This window comes from Callorhinus ursinus, unplaced genomic scaffold, assembly GCF_003265705.2.
Source record: "Callorhinus ursinus isolate GAN/ISIS: 27379988/994484 unplaced genomic scaffold, GSC_fseal_2.0 scaffold4, whole genome shotgun sequence".
Taxonomy (NCBI): domain Eukaryota; kingdom Metazoa; phylum Chordata; class Mammalia; order Carnivora; family Otariidae; genus Callorhinus; species Callorhinus ursinus.
In genome coordinates, this window is record NW_027397066.1 from 66,555,866 (window position 1) to 66,573,941 (window position 18,076).

General features: G+C 44.8%; 1 protein-coding gene and 1 long non-coding RNA gene across 2 annotated transcripts in view; one reads left to right on the plus strand and one right to left on the minus strand.

Moving 5' to 3' along the window:
• The window catches only part of LOC141372624 (uncharacterized), a 31,145-nt gene extending 13,840 nt beyond the window's left edge, over positions 1 to 17,305 (plus strand). The window contains exon 3 of the long non-coding RNA XR_012377963.1: positions 16,915 to 17,305. This is a non-coding gene — a long non-coding RNA (uncharacterized lncRNA). The remainder of the gene's footprint in view (positions 1 to 16,914) is intronic.
• The window catches only part of SCD5 (stearoyl-CoA desaturase 5), a 154,023-nt gene continuing 138,715 nt past the window's right edge, over positions 2,769 to 18,076 (minus strand). Inside the window, exons 4-5 of the mRNA XM_025887747.2 lie at positions 6,835 to 7,067; positions 2,769 to 4,255 (exon numbers count right to left, since the gene is read on the minus strand). Of these exons, the coding sequence (XP_025743532.1) occupies positions 4,065 to 4,255; positions 6,835 to 7,067 (424 nt within the window). The 3' untranslated portion in view covers positions 2,769 to 4,064. The remainder of the gene's footprint in view (positions 4,256 to 6,834; positions 7,068 to 18,076) is intronic.

Genomic DNA, 18,076 nt, shown 5'->3' on the forward strand with positions numbered 1-18,076 from the left:
TTTCTTTCTTTCTTTCTTTCTTTCTTTCTTTCTTTCTTTCTTTCTTTCTTTCTCTCTCTCTCTCTCTCTCTCTCTCTCTCCCTCCCTCCCTCCCTCCCTCCTTCCCTCCCTCCCTCCCTCCTTCCTTCCTTTCTCTCTTTCTCTCTTTCTTTCACCTCTACACCCAACATGGGGCTCAAACTCACAACCCTGAGATCAAGAGTCACATGCTTTACTGACTGAGCCAGCTAGGTGCCTCTCAAGTGCCTTTAACTGGAAATAATCTTATGTCAAACTGGCATTTGGGGCATATTCTGCTACCCTTCACCATCCAGATAGTTACTAGCAAAACCAGAACTAGAAGTTGGTCCTCTTCACTTCCAGTGTGTGGCTATTTGACTGTATCTCGGTTACCATCTTGTGTCTGAGATGTGCTACTCACCCTCACTTGATGTCTTGTGGGGACCTAGGATGTGCCAGACCTGTTCTCGAGGCCTCCGGATTTATCTGAGCACATAAGCTTTACTGTTCCTACCTTGTGGGCGAAGATGTGGAGGTGCAGAGAGGATCAGTAGGTTAATAAATGGCACTTTCACATGGTTCAACCTAAAAACATGTGCTAGGTAACACAGCAAGTTAGATCACGAGTTCAAATTCAACATCTTGCCATTTGTGACAATATGGTTGGACCTAGAAGGTATTATGCTAAGTCAAGTAAGTCAGAAAGAGAATGACAAATACCATATGATCTCTCTTATATGTACAATCTTAAAAAAACAATGAACTCACAGATACAGAGAACAGATTGGTGGGCTGTGGGGGTGGGCAAAATGGTGAAGCTGGTCAAAAGATACAGACTTCCAGTTATAAAATAAATGTCATAGGGATGTAATGCACAGCATGGTGACTATAGTTAATAATACTGTATTTCATATTTGAAAGTCGCTAAGAGAATATATCTTAAAAGCTCTCATTATAAGAAAAAAAATTTTCTCACTGCATGCGGTGACAGATGTTAACAAGACTTGTGGTGATCATTTTACAGTGTATACAGACTGAGCCAGCCAGGTGCCCCTTTTTTGCAATATATGTAAATATCAAATCATTATGTTGTACACCTGAAACTAATATAATGTATGTCAATTATACCTCAACTTGAAAAAGGGAAGAGAATTCAAACTCAGGTCTTGAACTTGAGTCCAGTGCTATTTCTACTACTCCACTAGGCCAGAGGTTTTTGGAGTACTTCCTTTCATTAAATTGTTTTCCACTGATTATGTTTGTTTTTATTGTTTCATTATATTTTGGGAATGAATGAAACAGATGCTTTTTTTTTTTTTTTTTTACCAAGAGCATTCCTTTCAGCCTCACTCTGTGTTCTCCCACTCAGACCCAATTATTTCCCCTCAATTTTGACCTCCCAGATCCAGATCCCAGAAAGGAGGGGCAAGAACTTGAGAGGTGTTTCAAACCTGAAGTCAGCCATGTCCCTACCTCTGTTGCTGTTGGTGGCTATTAGGGCTCGATGGGACCTTAGCCAGAGTCTGGTTTTATCCTCTCTCTTTGCAGATGAGAAAACCAGATCCAGAAAGACTGGTTTTCTCAAGGCCACACAGCTGGCCAGCTCTATAACACGCATGGGAGATGCTCTGTTGGAACCACTTCCCCTTTGCTCCCTTCACCTGGATGCATGGGTGGATGTGTCTGAAATAAGCCTTGTAGGACACAGGAGATTAAGGACAGGGCATTGCCTTACTTTAAACTGATCCTCTCTCAAAAAAGAAAAAAATGTACCAACCTCTCTAAGGCCACTTTGGATAGTCTTGGGAGATACGTCCCAGGGTTACTTTCTTCCCTTAGATGGTGCTAAGACCTGCAGGTAATGTTAACATGGAAGACTCTAGAGTGATCTAACTTCCATCCACTCCTTCAATAAAATCATCCCAATCCTCATTCATGGCCACTGCTGCAGATAAATACGTGGCTCTCAGGTTCAAAGGAGTGAGGTTCTGGATTTATTTGGACTAGATGGGGAATATCCTCATTTTGTGAGAAGACTTCAAATAGTTTTTCCAAACATAGCCTTTCCTATTAATGGGCAAGCAATAAGATTGGTACATTTAAGGGTCAAAGATTCACAGAAATAGTCCCAATCGGAAATATTCCCAATCATTTTCGGTCATGTTGATACAAACTCATCTTGGAATACAGTTACACCCTACCAATGCTCCATCAAGGTCTCAGCAATGTGTGGCCGCAGTATGAAGCAGCTGGTAGATGCCCAGTCATGCCCAAAGGGTCCAATGGCTGGAATCCCACTCAACAGCGGCAGGCCAAGAAGTCTGTATCTGACGGCAGGGGCACAGATGTTTCAGGGCAAAAGAGTGAAGAGTTGGGAGGCAGGACTAGAGGGAAAGCTGAGCCCATCTCCTGCACCTCTGGTCAGTCCTAGTGGGGCCCGCTGGGGCTTGGGGAAGGAAGGTGTCCTTCATGCTCTTTTGGGTGACAGGTAGGAGTAGAGGTGCCCATTCGTCGTCTGGAAGCAGCCCAAGTGGCCATATTGGTGAGTGAGAAGTGGAGAATGATACCACTGGGGTTCTGCATTCCAAATAAAACTAGCCAGTTTAACCTCTGGCCTAGGCCTGATGGGATACAGGAGGCCTGGTCTTAGGGGCGTCGTTAGTCCAGCGCTCGAATCAAATGGAAATCATATGGTCGTCATGGAGCATCAGGTACCCTTGAGAGAACATCCTCTGAACAATATTTAAGTACCTGGTCAAAAACACCAATGAATTCATAATCATTTATTGTAAATCACTCATAGTTTATACATTATTAATGGCAAAATAACACTGTTAAACACCTGCTGGATGAAGAACTTCATTATGACAATTTCCTACTGGTATCACTTCTTTTTTCAGAAATTTTAAGTTCCTACATTTTTCTTGAAAAGATCTATCTTCGAAGTACTCCAACATCTTTCTTTTGCTCTAACAACTAAAACAAAGGGCACGCTGTCCCATTAATTCAACATGCTCTTTACAAGGCAACTTAACACATGAAAATTTTTTTAATCCAGAAGCTGCATAATGATCACTTTATATTTTGCTGCAAAATCAATGAAGGCCGCATGCAGGGGAAACATTAGTAGACACTGAGCTCTAGATAACTGTCGGTTATTAAGATCTGATGGCCTGGTGTGGAAAATTAATATGCTTACGTAGCAGGAGTAGCTAAAGTACATGCATCAGTGGCTGGGATCAATTAGAATATAAATTAGGTGTCTAAACATTTAAATGAGAGCTTAATTTGAGCTTAATTTTATGTCTGGCACATCTGAGTTATACACCTTTAAAATGACAATAGGGAAGAGAACAAAATCAAACACCTAAATAGACACTGATTTATAGGGTCGTCTGGGCGTAGTCGGGACACAAAACGAGCTGAGCAGTGGACAGATCTCTTCTGAAGCAAAGACAGTGGAGCATTAATAAGCTATAAACAGGGCAAAAAAAATAAGAGAGCCATTTCCTGTATTGTCATTTTTTTAAAGTGTTCAATTCTCTTATTTAAAAAACAACAGCAACACACACACACAAGCACATTCATGCAGTAATTACAAAACAGAAACATCCTTTAGTTACTTAGACCCTCTCCTTTGTCTTCTACCCTGCCTCTCTGCTCCTTCAGAAAAGGGGTTTAAAAACAGTGCTGGGTTAACTGATAGAAAAGAAAACCAGTGCTCTCCTGAATCACACCGAGAGAATATTAAGCTCCTTCATCCTGGTCAGGGTCAACATCATGTACAAGCACACGACCATGTGTGTTTGATGTATTTGTAGCTACAGCGACTAAATCACGTGCTTACACTCTAATGTTAAATCATAGTTACATTGATGTTAAAAATTTTTTTTCATTGATAGTTGACAATATTTTGAGACAAACAGAAAGTTCCCAAACCACAGAGATTCTGTTCCCTCCCTACCCTCTACCCCCTCCCACATCCAATGAACAAGAGAACTACAGTAACAAGAGCCTCTGAACTAAGGTGTCAATGGCAGACACGTTGGATGGTGGTTCCACGTTCAAGTGCTGCCATCTCCAGTCTTGGCTTTCCGGGCCTCGATCATCAGCTTGGTTGCCCGTTTGCGGTCAGTGGCCAGCCCCAGCCAGCACATGAGGTCAATGAACCAAGTGGTTGGGTTGAAATTTAAGCCAAATTCACTCGCAGAGTAGTCAAAGGGAAAGGTATGGTGGTAATTGTGGAAGCCTTCACCTGGAAGACAAAGTGGGCATTGAAATAACCCATCTCCACCTCTCTGCACAGATTTATTCACCCCCCCCATTTATAGAGGGTCTACCATGTGCAAGACATTATGTCAGGCTCTAAGGGGAGCAGAAGACTTGGTGTCTGTCCTTAGAAAGCACGGGCTAGACTAAATAGGAACAGGAAAAATAACAAGAAAGTTAATCAGCATAGAGTCATGAGATTAATTTCCACGTATGAATTGTAGATACGCTACCCTGATTTCCAAGCCTTATTTCGTAGACGAAATGCTAAATGGCTGATAACAGATCCTCATTTTGATGTTTGTTCATAAGAGGAAACTAGCCTCTGTGGGCTGGAGGGATTAAAGGAAGGCTCGTCAGGAGAGCCTGGAAAACCGGATGAGTACCGTTCCGATAGGTAAGCAAATGGAGAAGCTGGACGGTTACATGTCCCAGATGGGCTTATATATTATTCTTTCGCTCCTGGTGAATAGCTTTTCCTCCCTTACTTTTTTTTTTTTAACTCAAGTGTTTTGGGGAGGGATCTCAGGGCTTCTTTCATCTGACTTTTTTAAACAGCTTTATTGAGATATAATTCACCATATAATTTATCCATTTGAAGTACAATTTAATGGCTTTTAGTACTTTCACAGAGCTGTGCATCCATCACCATAATGAATTTTGTAACATTTTCATTACCTAAAGGGAAGCGCCACACTCCTGAGCCGTCACCCCCCAACCGTCCCCCCCATGCCTCCAGCCCTACTTTCTTTCTCTGTCACGGTTAATTTTACGTGTCAACCTCACTGGCCAAGGTTTGCCCAGATTAAACATTTCTGTGAGGCGTGTCTGTGCGGATGTCTCTGGATGAGATGAGCATTTGAGTCAGTGGACTCAGTAAAGCAGATAACCCTCCCCAGTGGGGGCAGCCATCACTCAATCTGTTAAGAGCCTGAACAGACAAATGGTGGAGGAAGGGGAATTTGCCCCCTTTTTTCTGACTCACTGACTGAACTGGAACATCTCTCTCATCTTCTCCTGCCCTCAGACTAGGATTTACATCATCTGTTCCCCTGGTTCTCAGGCCTTCAGACTCAGATTTAATTATACCACTGGATTTCCTGGGTATCCAGCTTGCAGAGAGCAGATTGTGGGATTTCTCAGCTCCCATAATCCTGTGAGCCAGCTCCTCCTAACAAATCTCTCCGCCCCCCCTTCCCTGATCCCTCCCCTCCCCCCTCTCTATACATAAAGAGTGTGTATCTACGGATATATACATATATACACACACAGAAATAGTAGGGTATCTATTTAGATCCTACAAATATATATATCTATTTATATTTATATAGATATCCTACTGTTTCTGTATATATATGGGGATTTATTATGAGGAAAAATATATATATTACAGTATATACAAAAACTGTATAGTATATGTATATAATAGTATTACATATGTATAAATAGATATATCTGTATATATATGTGTAGTGCATGTGTGTGTATACATATGTATGTATACTAGTATGTATATATATATATATATATATATATAATGATTGTTTCTTTAGAGAACCTTAATCAACCTTGCTAGGGGATGCAGAGACCGTTGCTACTTAACAGTAGGATCTTCCCTTCCTGGTTCGGTCTCCATGCTCAAGGCCCAGGTTACCAAGAAGCCCAAGTTGCCTCCATACACAGCTAGTGTTTTTTTATTACTGTGTGCCAGCCACAGTGGTGAGGGCTTTAATGGTGTTAACACCGATAATCCCCACATCTCTGATCTAGTTGCTATGATCATCCCCATTTTAAAAACGAGGATGTAAATGTACAGAAGGGACAAGTAACTTGCTTAAGACCATAAAGCTGGTAATAAAAACATTACTGGGCTTATTTCGTGCTAAGCACTGCTGCAAAGACTATGCATTAACTCATCGAACCCTCCCATGACCCTAGGAGCAGGTAAATGCTACTGTTATCCTCACTTGACGAAGGAAGACACAAGGTGTGGAGGAGTCAGATAACTTGCCCGGAGAGTAAGTGGAGGAACCAAGACTCAACCAAACTCGTCAGAATCCAAAGGCCTCGCTCTTAACCATCCTGTGGCATCATGAGATGCCACACTCTTGTTTCTTCCCATCTCTCTGTTTGAAGGCCTTTTTTCCTTACAGTCAGTCATCTGATTGGACAGCGGAGGCTAGAATGGTTAGGGCAGTTTGAAAGAAAAGTCAGCGGCTATGCCTCTCAGGAACATTTCCAGGGTAAAAATAAATAGCTTAATTATTGAGCACTTACTATATGACAGACATTGACCTAAGCTGTGTACATATAGTAGCTTACTTAATCTTCATAACATCCCTATGAAGTAGGCATCACCATTCCCATTTCACAGATGAGAAAACTCTAAATCAGGGAGATTAGGTGACTTGTCCAAGGCCCAGGATTCTAACACCAAAGCCCAAGTTCATCCCATCTGACTCCAATCCACTGCCTCTCTTCACGGATTCCAGAAAACCATTGGAAAGCCAGGAAAATCTGAGCTGTTGTATTTCCCCTTGGCTCTCACCACCCCCCCCAACTCACCAATGGCACCCAGAGTGACAAGTGGGTTCTGCCGAGGGCTGATGTGTTTGTCGTAGGGCCGGTTTCCATACATGTGGGCAGCACTGTTGACCAGCCAGGTGATGTTGAGGGAGATGGTATAGCGGAGGATGGACGCCAAGAAGTAGGAATTCCATAGACTCTCTCCCCAGAAGCACCAGGGCACCAGTGTGGGAATCACGAAGCACATGAGCACCACGGTGATCTTATAGTACCTGGAAGGCAGAATATTACACTAGCATTGGGCCCCTGTTGATGGTGGCAGGGATAGGCTGAGCAAGCTACAGGAAAAGTCAGGAAATGTGCCAGTCAGCTCCTTCTGCTCTTTCTGTACAGGGAACACCCTGTTGTGTGTCACCCTGTACAAGGGTCACAAACCCATATCCTTACAAGGGCTAGGCAGGTAATCCAAAGTGGAGTTAGGATGGGTAGAATGCTCTGGGAAGTGGTAGAGCCTGTAGCAAGCATACTTCAGAGAAATTTCAATAGCAAACAATGTAGTGCTAGTGAAACCCATGTATCTCTAGCTACATTTCTCCTACAGGTCACCAGTTTGACAGTAGGATCTTCCTTTCCTGGTTCAATCTCCATGCTCAAGGAGTAGCTCCTAGCTACTTTCTTTACCTGTCAATCAACTGGATAATCAGGTTTTCTCCAATGATTTCAAGAAACATGTATTTCTTGAATAATGTCCAGACACATGATTCCGTACTAACTTAGCTTGGTACAAAGGTAAACAATCCAATCCCCTCTCAAAAAATGTTCTTTGTTCATTGGAGATTACATTCCAAGCCAGCATAAAAAAGTAAACAATAAGGCTAAGCTTGTGCCACATAAAAAGTTATCTTTACAAAGAAACCATCAGTAGTTTGATTGCCAGACCCATGTAGCCAGCAAATATTTACTGATCACTTACTGTATGCCAGGCCACGAGTGCTGGTGATACAAAGACAAAGTCGACAGAGTCGGCGCCCTGGGCTTCAGTCAGATGGAACCACCATTTCCCATCCCCGCCCCCCGCCCTGGGCACGTGGAACCAGCTCTGTGCAGGGACAGGAAAGGGGCTGTGCTATGAGTTCATAGGTCTTTCCTCTCTGGCCTCACACTGCGTAATCAAGCTTCCAGAAGATCTCTGTTAAGATGCATATGTATGAAATGGGAGGGAGCAGTGTGAGGAAATGACATTCAAAAGGTGGAAGACTTGAACTTGAGTTTAGATCTGATTCTGGATGTCGAACCAGCCGTTTTCTTTCTTTCACTCTCCTCTTGCGCACAGTTAGCTGGTTCCCCAAAGAGCCCAGCATGAGGCAAGGGTGTGGGGGGGGTAGTCTCTTCTGGGAAGAGTGAGACAGGGGAGGAGGGAATACCAAGCCAGGGGTACCCATGCTTTGGATACCTGAACTCGGACCTAGATGGGACAGATTACACCTCAGAGTTATTCTTTCAAGGAATGAAAGACGGGGCTATTTTCCCATTGGCTCCAACTCCCTCCTGGTCAGGGGATGTCACATGGGATATCAGCTCCCTCACACTTCCAAGTCTGCTTGGGTCAGGATGGCTGAGTGCATTTCTGGGAAGCATCTCAGGTGGAGGTGGCAATGAAACCAGGCAGGAAGTAAGAAATAAGCCGTCCAGCTGAGCAAGGTGCTCTTGGGTTACACCTGGGCCAGCAGGTGGCTGCAGCAACAGCTGGGGTGAAAAGATGGGCAGGGAGTAGAAGGTGGGGCATGAGAGGGATCCAGCACAGGTAGTGATTATAATATCTCCAGGGGTTCTTGTAAGGATCTAATAAGTAATGTATACTATGTGCATATTAAGTCACGACTATTCTGAGACCTTTCTGTGTACTGGCTCATTTAATTCTAATAAAAACTCTAGGAGGAAGTCACCATTATCATCACCATTTTACAGAGCAACGGTAAGTTTACGTAGTTGGGCCAAGGTTACAAGACTAAGATGTACTAGGACCAAGATTCAGATCCAGGCAGAATCACTTTAGAGCCCATCATCCACTTAAAATGCAGCTATCTTATATCCCAGTGACTTGAAAATGGGTGTTGATGGGTTCACCTGTTGCCCAACAAAAAACAAATTTTATGGGAACTGACGTTTGTGGGCAGCTAGCAATCTGAAAAACACTCTTACATACATGATTTGCACATGAAATTTAAGTGGAAAGAGGGTGCTTGGGCAGCCAGGTGAGTGGACTGCGGCTAAAGGGGCAAAGACAACAGACGAGGAAGGGACTGGTGCTCTTACGTTGGGCTCCCTAGGGTCACATGCAGAAGGCTTTTGTAGAGCACTTAAAAAAAAAAGATTTTTATTTATTTATTTGAGAGACAGAGAGAGAGTATGGCGGAGGGGGGGCGGTGCAGAGGGACAAGCAGACTCCCTGCTGAGTGGGGAGCCCAATGCAGGGTTCAATCCCAAGATCCAGAGATCATGACCTGAGCCGAAGGCAGATGCTTAATGGACTGAGGCACCCAGGCGCCCCAAGAGTGCTTTTGAAGGATACTTGTAAGGAAGGGAAGAAGGCAGGTCGGGCTGAGGCAGAAGCTCACCAACAGTGAGTTTCAGCAGATCCAACGGGAACCTCTGGGGCTGGATGACCCTTCAGAGTTGTCCAAATTGAAAGGTCTCCCCGCATCATCCAGCCTTTGGCCTTGGGGCGCACCCTGGGAGGGGTGAACCCTGGGACAGGGCAGTTCCATGTGGGCAAGGGCAACTCCCAGAGAGGACAGCAGCTGCAGGCTGGGAGCCTCAGCTGAAGAGGGGACCTGGGTGAAGCTAAGGCCTTGGGAATTGGCGGTGAGTGTGTGAAGGGAGGGGGGTGTTCTGAAGGGAAAAATGGAAGAGGTGCCCAGAGCCATGGTCTGCTGCTTCTCCTCGTTTGCACCTCTGAGGAGGCAAGGAGGCAGCTCTACGTTGCCAACAGAAGGCATTTTGCAACTTAAGAACTTTCTTCCCTTCCTCCACTCTCTGGGTTACAGTCCAGTGCCTTGGAAAAGAGCCTGTCCTGGGGCACCTGGTGGCTCAGTCGGTTAAGCATCTGCCTTCAGCTCAGGTCATGATCTCGGGGTCCTGGGATCGAGCCCGGGTTCAGGCTCTCTGCTTTCGGGCTCCCTGCTTGGCAGGGAGTCTGTCCCCTCCCGACTCATGGGCTCTCTCTCTCTCTCTCAAAATAAAGAAGTAAATAAAATCTTAAAAGAAAGAAAGAAAGAAAAGAGCCTCTCCTAGTCCTGATCTGAGCCATTGTCTTGGCCCCTCATTTTGCTCCTGAAAAGAAGGAGAAAGAAAACACACACACTTAGGGCTTGCTCTGTGCTGGGCACCAGGCTAAGCATCTCACAGGCCCTCTTTCACTCCTCCCAGCAGGCTTGGGATAGACACTGAGGATCCCAGACCTTAGAGAGGTGCCATGCTTCCCCCAGGAAGAGGCCAGGCCCTCGCTCTGGCTCTCGGCTCTGCCCCAACCCTACAGAATCCACAGCTCACGGGACTCAGCTTCCACTCACACCCTGCCCCTGCCTCTTCCCTCCGAACTTCTTAGGGAAGCCACCTGCTGGCCTGGGCTCTGGCTCTAACAGCCTGCTGGGGAGGGATGGAGCTTCCCAAGTGGGTGGAGAAAAAGGTCTGGGCTTCCCGCCCCGCCCCCGTCCCCCGTCTGCCCCCAGCACAACCCCTGTAGCCAAATGTTCTCTTCCTCAAAAAAGACCCTCTTTAAAAACCATTCCAAGGGACGTCAGAGTGGCTCAGTTGGTTAAACGTCTGCCTTGGGCTCAGGTTGTGATCCCAGGGTCCTGGGATGGAGCCCCGCGTTGAGCCCCACATCGGGCTTCCTGCTCCACGGGAAGCCTGCTTCTCCCTCTCCCACCCCCTCTCTTGCTGTGTCTCTCTCTATCAAAAAATAAATAAAATCTTAAAAAAAAAATTCCAGTATCTCAGGAAACAAACTGAGGGTTGCTGGAGAGATGGGGGGTGGGAGGGATGGGGTGGCTGGGTGATAGACATTGGGGAGGGTATGTGCTATGGTGAGTGCTGTGAATTGTGTAAGACTGATGAATCACAGACCTGTACCCCTGAAACAAATAATACATTATATGTTAATAAAAAAATCATTCCAATAAAGCGTTATCATATTTAATTATAGGGCTATTCTCTGATTGCTCTTCCTGTATTCTGCTAGGATTCCTTGTTGTGTGTTCAATGGAATGAATGGAAGAGGAAGGGATTTTTAGGGGCCACAGAGGGCCTGGGTGTGGCTGCCAGGGGCATGGATCTTGAGGCTGATCTCTGCATCAAACATTCTCCCCAGCCATCACATGGACTCAACACCCTCCTGTGTTGCTGAGGAGGCTCCCTCTTGTGCCTATTCGCTTCCAGCAGCTTTATCAGTCACTGGCCTTCTTTTGGAACACATATGGAGATGGCTCCCTGGCTTCCTTGCTTAATGACACTCAACTCTGAACCCGTAGCCGAGGGTCCTCCAGCAAGTCCATGAGGCCTCCAACTCCTAGTCCTTCCTCATCTGAGGGACTTCCTTTCTTCAACTGTGGTAGGGAGCAGGCTGCAGAAGGGCCATTGAAATTGCTCTGTGTTTTTGCTAAATGGGTTTTTTATGTTGTAAAGCATCATAGAACAGTAAACTACCCAACTCCGCTACTTCCTAGCTGTGTTATCTTGAGTAGATGGTTTAATCGCACTGAGCCCCAGGTTTCTCTTCTGTAAAATGTGGTATTAACAAATTTATTGAGCCCCTACTATGTATGTGTCAGTACTCTCTTGGTACTGGAGATATAAAGTGAAAAAATCAGACAAAAATCCCTGCTCTTGGAGAGCAGGGGTATTCTGGTAGGAAGATTTGATAAACATATATATTATGTATCTACTATACAAAAATTTACATATATGTATATTCTGGTAGGAAAGAAAGTTAATAAGCAATATATAGAGCATGTTAATGGCAAATATTAAGATAAGAGTAAAGCAGAGAAGGAGAATATGAAGTCAAGGGCAGATGCTGCAATTTAAAATAGGGTGTCTAGGGAAGGACTTAGTGACATTACAGCTTCTGAGTAAAGCTGTGAAAGCAGTGAGAAGTTAGCCATGTGGCTTAAATGGGGCAGAAGATTCCAGGCAGAGAAAACCACAAGCACAGAGGCCCCGCGGCAGGAGTGTTCCTGGCACATTCAGGGATGAGTAGAAGAGGTGGGGCTGAAGCAGGTGAATAAAGGGGAGAACGTAGGAAATAAGAGAAAAACGGTGGGCCGAGTCACAGGACGTCTTGCAGGTTCTCATAAGGGTTTCAACCTTTACTCTGAGTGAGATGGAGCCTTGGGCAGATTTGGTTCAAAGGAGTGGGGTGATCTGTCTTACATCTTAGCAGGGTCACCCCAAGTGTTGTGTGGAGAATGGACTGTGGGGGGGCAGAAACAGGGGGCGCAATTAGGACGCTGCTATACAATCTGGGCAGGAGAGGACATTGGCTTGGACCTGGACAGGGATGGTAGGCGAGAGAAATGGTCAAATTCTGAATATATTTTGAGAATAGAGTGATAGGACTTGTTATGACTGGATTGTGGAAAGGAGTCAAGGATGACATTAAGGATAGAGATGTCATTCGTTGGGGAAGGATGGAGGGGAGCTGGTTTCGAGCAGCACATGAGGAGCTCAATCTTAGACCTGTCAGGTGGGAAAGGCCCACTACACATTCAAGGGGCCATGTCAAGTAGACAGCTTGACGTGCAGGTCTGGAGATCAGAGGTGCTCTAGAGAGAGGTTTCATGGGAACAGAAATTTGGAACTCATCAGCATATTACTGTATAACACTCACACACATACATTTTTTCATCTGGGTTCCACCATAGTCCTGTGAGGTACTTATTATAACCTCACTTTGTAGGACCTTTCTGGAGCTCCAGAGAGGTCATGGGATTTCCTCAAGGCCATACTGGTTGGACAAAGCATAGGCAGGCTTAAAATACAGTGCATATAACCGCTACTTACTTGGCTTACCAAGAGCAGGTAAACTTACCCAGAAGTAAACCAGGCTGGAGTGTGTGACCTAGCCATCGCCCTAAGAATTGCACATATCCAAATAAAAATGTCACCTCAAGGTCGGAATGCTACACTCCAGCTGAACTGAACTTCTTCCCATTCCTCAGGCACTGCCTTCTCTCTGTCTCCTGTGTCTATGTCCTCTGCCTGGCTTCCTTGATGTTTCCAAATAGTCTAAATGTCACCTCCTCTGTGGGGATTGCCTCCGTCCCCCAGGGCAGGCCCTGTCGAGTGTTCCTGCTGCATGTTGTACTTCTCAGCTCTCACACTTGTTGGCTTAGTGGGTGGCCTCACCCACGAGGTCAGTGGTCTCAACCTTGAGCGCACATTCGAATCAACTGGGTGAACATTTAAAAATGACTGATGTGGGGAACCCACTGCAGACTGGCTCAATCGAATTGGAATTTCTGTTCCGGGCACTGATATTTTTAAAGCCTCTCCATTGCAGACATTGATGGTAGCCTCCCTAAAACCCGCCCCCATCCTTTCTTTCTTGCTGGAATCCTCTGATTTTGTTCAGATATCCAACTGCTTTCCCTGCATCCAAATCCTTCAGGGAATGTGAACTCTACCCACGATGTGAGTCCCGACTGGTTTGAAGCAATCAGTGGTGATCTCATTCACTTTCCCAATAATTAATTTAGGAATTGGTCAATAGTGGTCAATAATGGGAAAATGGGTAAAATTTTTAAAAAGGTAAATAACAAATGTTGGTAAAGATGTAGAGAAATCAGAACCTTCATGCATTGCTGGTAGAAATGTAAAATGTTGCAGCTGCTAAGGAAAACAGTTTCTCAAAAGGTTAGATATCAAATTATCATATGACCCAGCAATTCAACTCCTAAGCGTATGTTCAGAAGAATGGAAAGCAGGGATTTGAACATATACTTGTATGCCAGTGTTCATAGTAGCATTATCCACAGTAGCCAAAATGTGGAAACAACCCAAGTGCCCATTAATAGATGAATGGATAAACAAAATGGTGTGTGTGTGGATAGATAGATAGATAGATAGATAGATAGATAGATAGATAGATAAACATATATATAATGTATATGTGTGTATGTACATGTATAATGGGATATTATTCCACCATAAAAAGGAACAGAATTTTTACATGCTATAAGATGCATGGATGGAACTTGGAAACATGCTTAGTGAGATAAACTAGACACAGAGGACAGATATTGTTTATAATTCCACTTACACGAGGAAGCTAGAATAGGCAAATTCAGGAAGACAGAAAGTAGGATAGTTGTTCCTAGGAGCTGGAGGGAAAGGGAAAGGGAAGCCCCTGTTTACTGGGTATAGAGTTTTTGTTGGGAATGATGAAAAAGGTTTGGGTATAGATATTGGTGATGGTTATACAACATTGTGAATGTACGTAATGCCGCAGAGCTGTACACTTAGGGTTAAAATGATAAATACTATGTTGTGTATATTTTACCACAATAAAAAAGAGCTAGATGAGGGAATATTTTCTCGACCACAGAAAGTACACATGGGCAGAGGTGGTTTCTCTTTTTTCACAGTGACCCCAGGACCTGCTACAGCCATCTGTGACCGTGACAGGAAGAAGACTGAGAAACAAAGCAGACCCCTTAGGTTGACAGAGCAGAAAGATGGAAAGGTCCTTGAATGCGCTACTGAACTAACCAGCCCCAGAGTGGCTTTATCCCTGATGTCTTACTCTGGGACAAGCTAGTTGAGTCAGGACCTTCTGCGGAGTAGCTGAGCGCAATCTAGTAGACTGCAGGGGACGCTGACATGCCATCTGGATCTCCTCACAGGGGAGAGTCACTAGCAGTGCTGCTTTGCTGGAGAGGGCTGCCCTGCCCCAGGTCATGCCCTCTCTTAACAACCCCTTCTAGGGACTAGCCCTACGTAAGGGGTGTAATCCATTGTGCAGGCCTGGTCTCACTGCCTCATCTCTCAATGACTCTGAAGAGTCACCCCAACTTCAGAACCCACAATATGGTGGGCTGAGGCCTTTGATGGGACTGATGAGGACCCAGCTTCTTCCCTTGCCCAATCCTGTCTCTGACACTTCTGTTTCCGACACTTCTTCAGTAGGTGTTGACCCTAAGGAACCTCTCCAGTCCACTTCTTACAACGTAATATCCACCTCAGAGCCAGCTTCCGGGGTAACCTGTCCTGTGACGTGAATATATTGCTGGACTGGCAGAGTCCAGCAGAAGGCCACTCTCCAGAGCCTGGCACAGGGACTTGCACAGAGCAGGCACTCCTACTTATTTGTGGAACAATTAAGTGAATGGTTCTTTGGTTAATAAATTACTGAGAAGCTCTCAGCTTCTCAGGAAAATAAAGACACTACAGTGACTCAGTAGGACACAGAGCATGAGAGATAAAATGCCAAGGTTTCCAAAAAACACAAACCACATGATGAATGTGCCACCTGCTTTTGGGTTCCTCATGAGATGCTTATCTCTTGGATGGGTGCCAACACAGGATTGTGAATATGAAACCAACAACTTGATTAAAGACATTCGTGCTCATCTGGCCCCAAACCCCAGCTTCCAACAAAGGCTTGGAAGGCTGGAAGGCTTCATAGCTCCAGTTTAAAAGAATGATTTCTGAGCATGAGCTTCTAGGTCATTTTCTGAGCTGCCAAATATGGCAAAACATTGGCAATATTTAACAGCCACTCAAACAGGTTTGGTCTTGGTTTGGAATGTGAGTGGCTTCCTCTCTGTCTTTCTGTGGATACTCAGACCCTGAGATAGGAGAAGACTCCCAGAATCATCAAGGGAGAAAAAGAAAAGGGTGGGTATGAATCCAAGAATGACCCAAGGAAGAGTAGTTTTTTCCACAGATTTGAAACCAGAGATCCACAGGTTTGAGTCCAAAATACAAGAGCCAAAGCACTCAAGCTCACCCTACATGTAGCTCTGGAGCAGCTTTCTATCACTTTAAAGTGACAGCTTTCAGGAACAGACCCACAACAGATATTGGAAACCTTCCCCATTCCCACCACCAATTCCACAGTGGGAAGATGTTTTTCAGCATTTAGCTCAAGATAAGAGGTCCATTTACACAATCCAATGCCATCACACATCATGGTGCCCCAATCCAAGTAAGTTTCAGTGATAGGACACGAATGAAGATATGGGCCCCCATCTTGCAACATTGTCAATGCTTCGAACACTATCTTTATCCCCATAAACTGGATCACAATAAAGAGAACCGAAACAGAGGGGAAGAATGAAGGGGGGGGAATCGAAGGGGGAGATGAACCATGAGAGACTATGGACTCTGAGAAACAATCTGAGGGTTCTAGAGGGGAGGGAGGTGGGAGGTTGGGTTAGCCTAGTGATGGGTATTAAAGAGGGCACGTACTGCATGGAGCAGTGGGTGTTATACGCAAACAATGAATCATGAAACACTACATCAAAAACTAATGGTGTGATGTATGGTGATTAACATAACATAATAAAAAATAAAAATAAAATAAAGAGAACCAAAACATTAAAAATAGACTTGAGACTTGGGCGCCTGGGTGGCTCAGTCGGTTGAGTGTCTGACACTTTGTTTTAGCTCGGGTCATGACCTCATGGGTCTCCCTCTGCCCCTCCCTTCACTCTCATGCAAGCGCGAGGGCTCTCTCTCTGAAATCAATCAATCAATCAATCAATCAATCAATCAATCTTAAAAAAAAAAAAACAGACTTGGGGCACCTGGGTGGCCCAGTCGTTAAGCGTCTGCCTTCAGCTCAGGTCATGATCTCAGGGTCCTGGGATCAAGCCCCGATCGGGCTCCCTGCTCAGTGGGAAGCCCGCTTCTACCTCTCCCACTCCCCCTGCTTGTGTTCCCTCTCTCGCTGTCTCTCTCTGTCAAATAAATAAATACAGTCTTTAAAAAAAAAAATAGACTTGAGGCCAAAAATTTGTTCTATGGAGAAGAAAGGATTTAGGATTTCTTCCATTTTTCCTTCCCTACCTCCCAAATCTGAGTGTGCTAAGGATCTTAAAACTCTTTTTTCTTTAGATGAAAAAGAAATTGCTGTTCTCTGCCTACAAGCATTTCCTATTGCTTGACTAACCCTAAGCCCAGCGGTCCAGAGCTGGTGGTGTGTGAGATCTCCAGAGGAAGAACCATGAGAGCGTGAAGGAAGAGGAAATAATCTGCCCACTGCTGACTTCCGAGGGGGGCTGGCCTGAGGAAATGCGAAAAGAAGTAAACACCACTGTGGGTGAGAGAGAAATTACAGCCCCACAAATGGATCCTAATGATGAGTGATGAGCTGTCCCTGGCGTCTTGATTAAACATATTTGGTTTTGTGATTTCACGTGAAGCCTAGGCAGAAAGTCATTCTCCCTACAACTTTTGCATCTTGTAGGGAACCAGGCAAAATCATCTGGATGCTTACTAAACATTCATTTAGAGAACAGATAAATCCGCCCTGGCAGTTTGTAAATGGAATGGACGGTACTCTCTCCCCGCCCCCATGTCCCCTCTGGCATCGCCCACAAGGAGGTGAACAATGTGATTTTGGAATGCAGATCTGAAGACAGAAGCCCCCTGATAGGGGAGCTCTTTGGAGGGTTTCAGAAAATCTTCCAGACTCTTCGAATTGTTTGAAAATGGGCTTTGCTGCTGTGCTCTCGATTTTTACCTCTCCGGTGTTTCAAGGGTTTTAAGTGAGAGAGCCCATGATGACTGCATTTGAAGTGTGCCCTGAAAATCTTGATCATTCCAGATTTAGCTTTGACCCTCAATTAGTCTTGACATCACTTCCCCTGTGCTACTTCATAATAAGCATTCCCGTAGAAGAAAATCTTTTAATTGGACTATCTAGTTGCATAATTGTCATCTTCCGGACGCCTCTCTTCCCGAATGGAGGGAGCAGAGATGGGGAACGACCGCTCACGAAAATATCTCCTTTGGAAATTTGTAAGGCAGTGGGGGCAAAGACATATTTTTATTTTCTCTCTGCCTTCAGCTTTATTTGCTTTTGAGGTCTGCATGTGGAGGTTAGTTGCATCCATCCACTTGAATTTAATGTGTCTTTGTACAAACAGCTTGCATTCATTCACTATGCAGCAGTTTAAAAGATAAACACAATCATTTCAGAATTTCAACACAAAGAGCATTATTTGTACCTCACCAACAATGAAGTGCTTAAAGAAAAGACCCAGGCATGCTGATT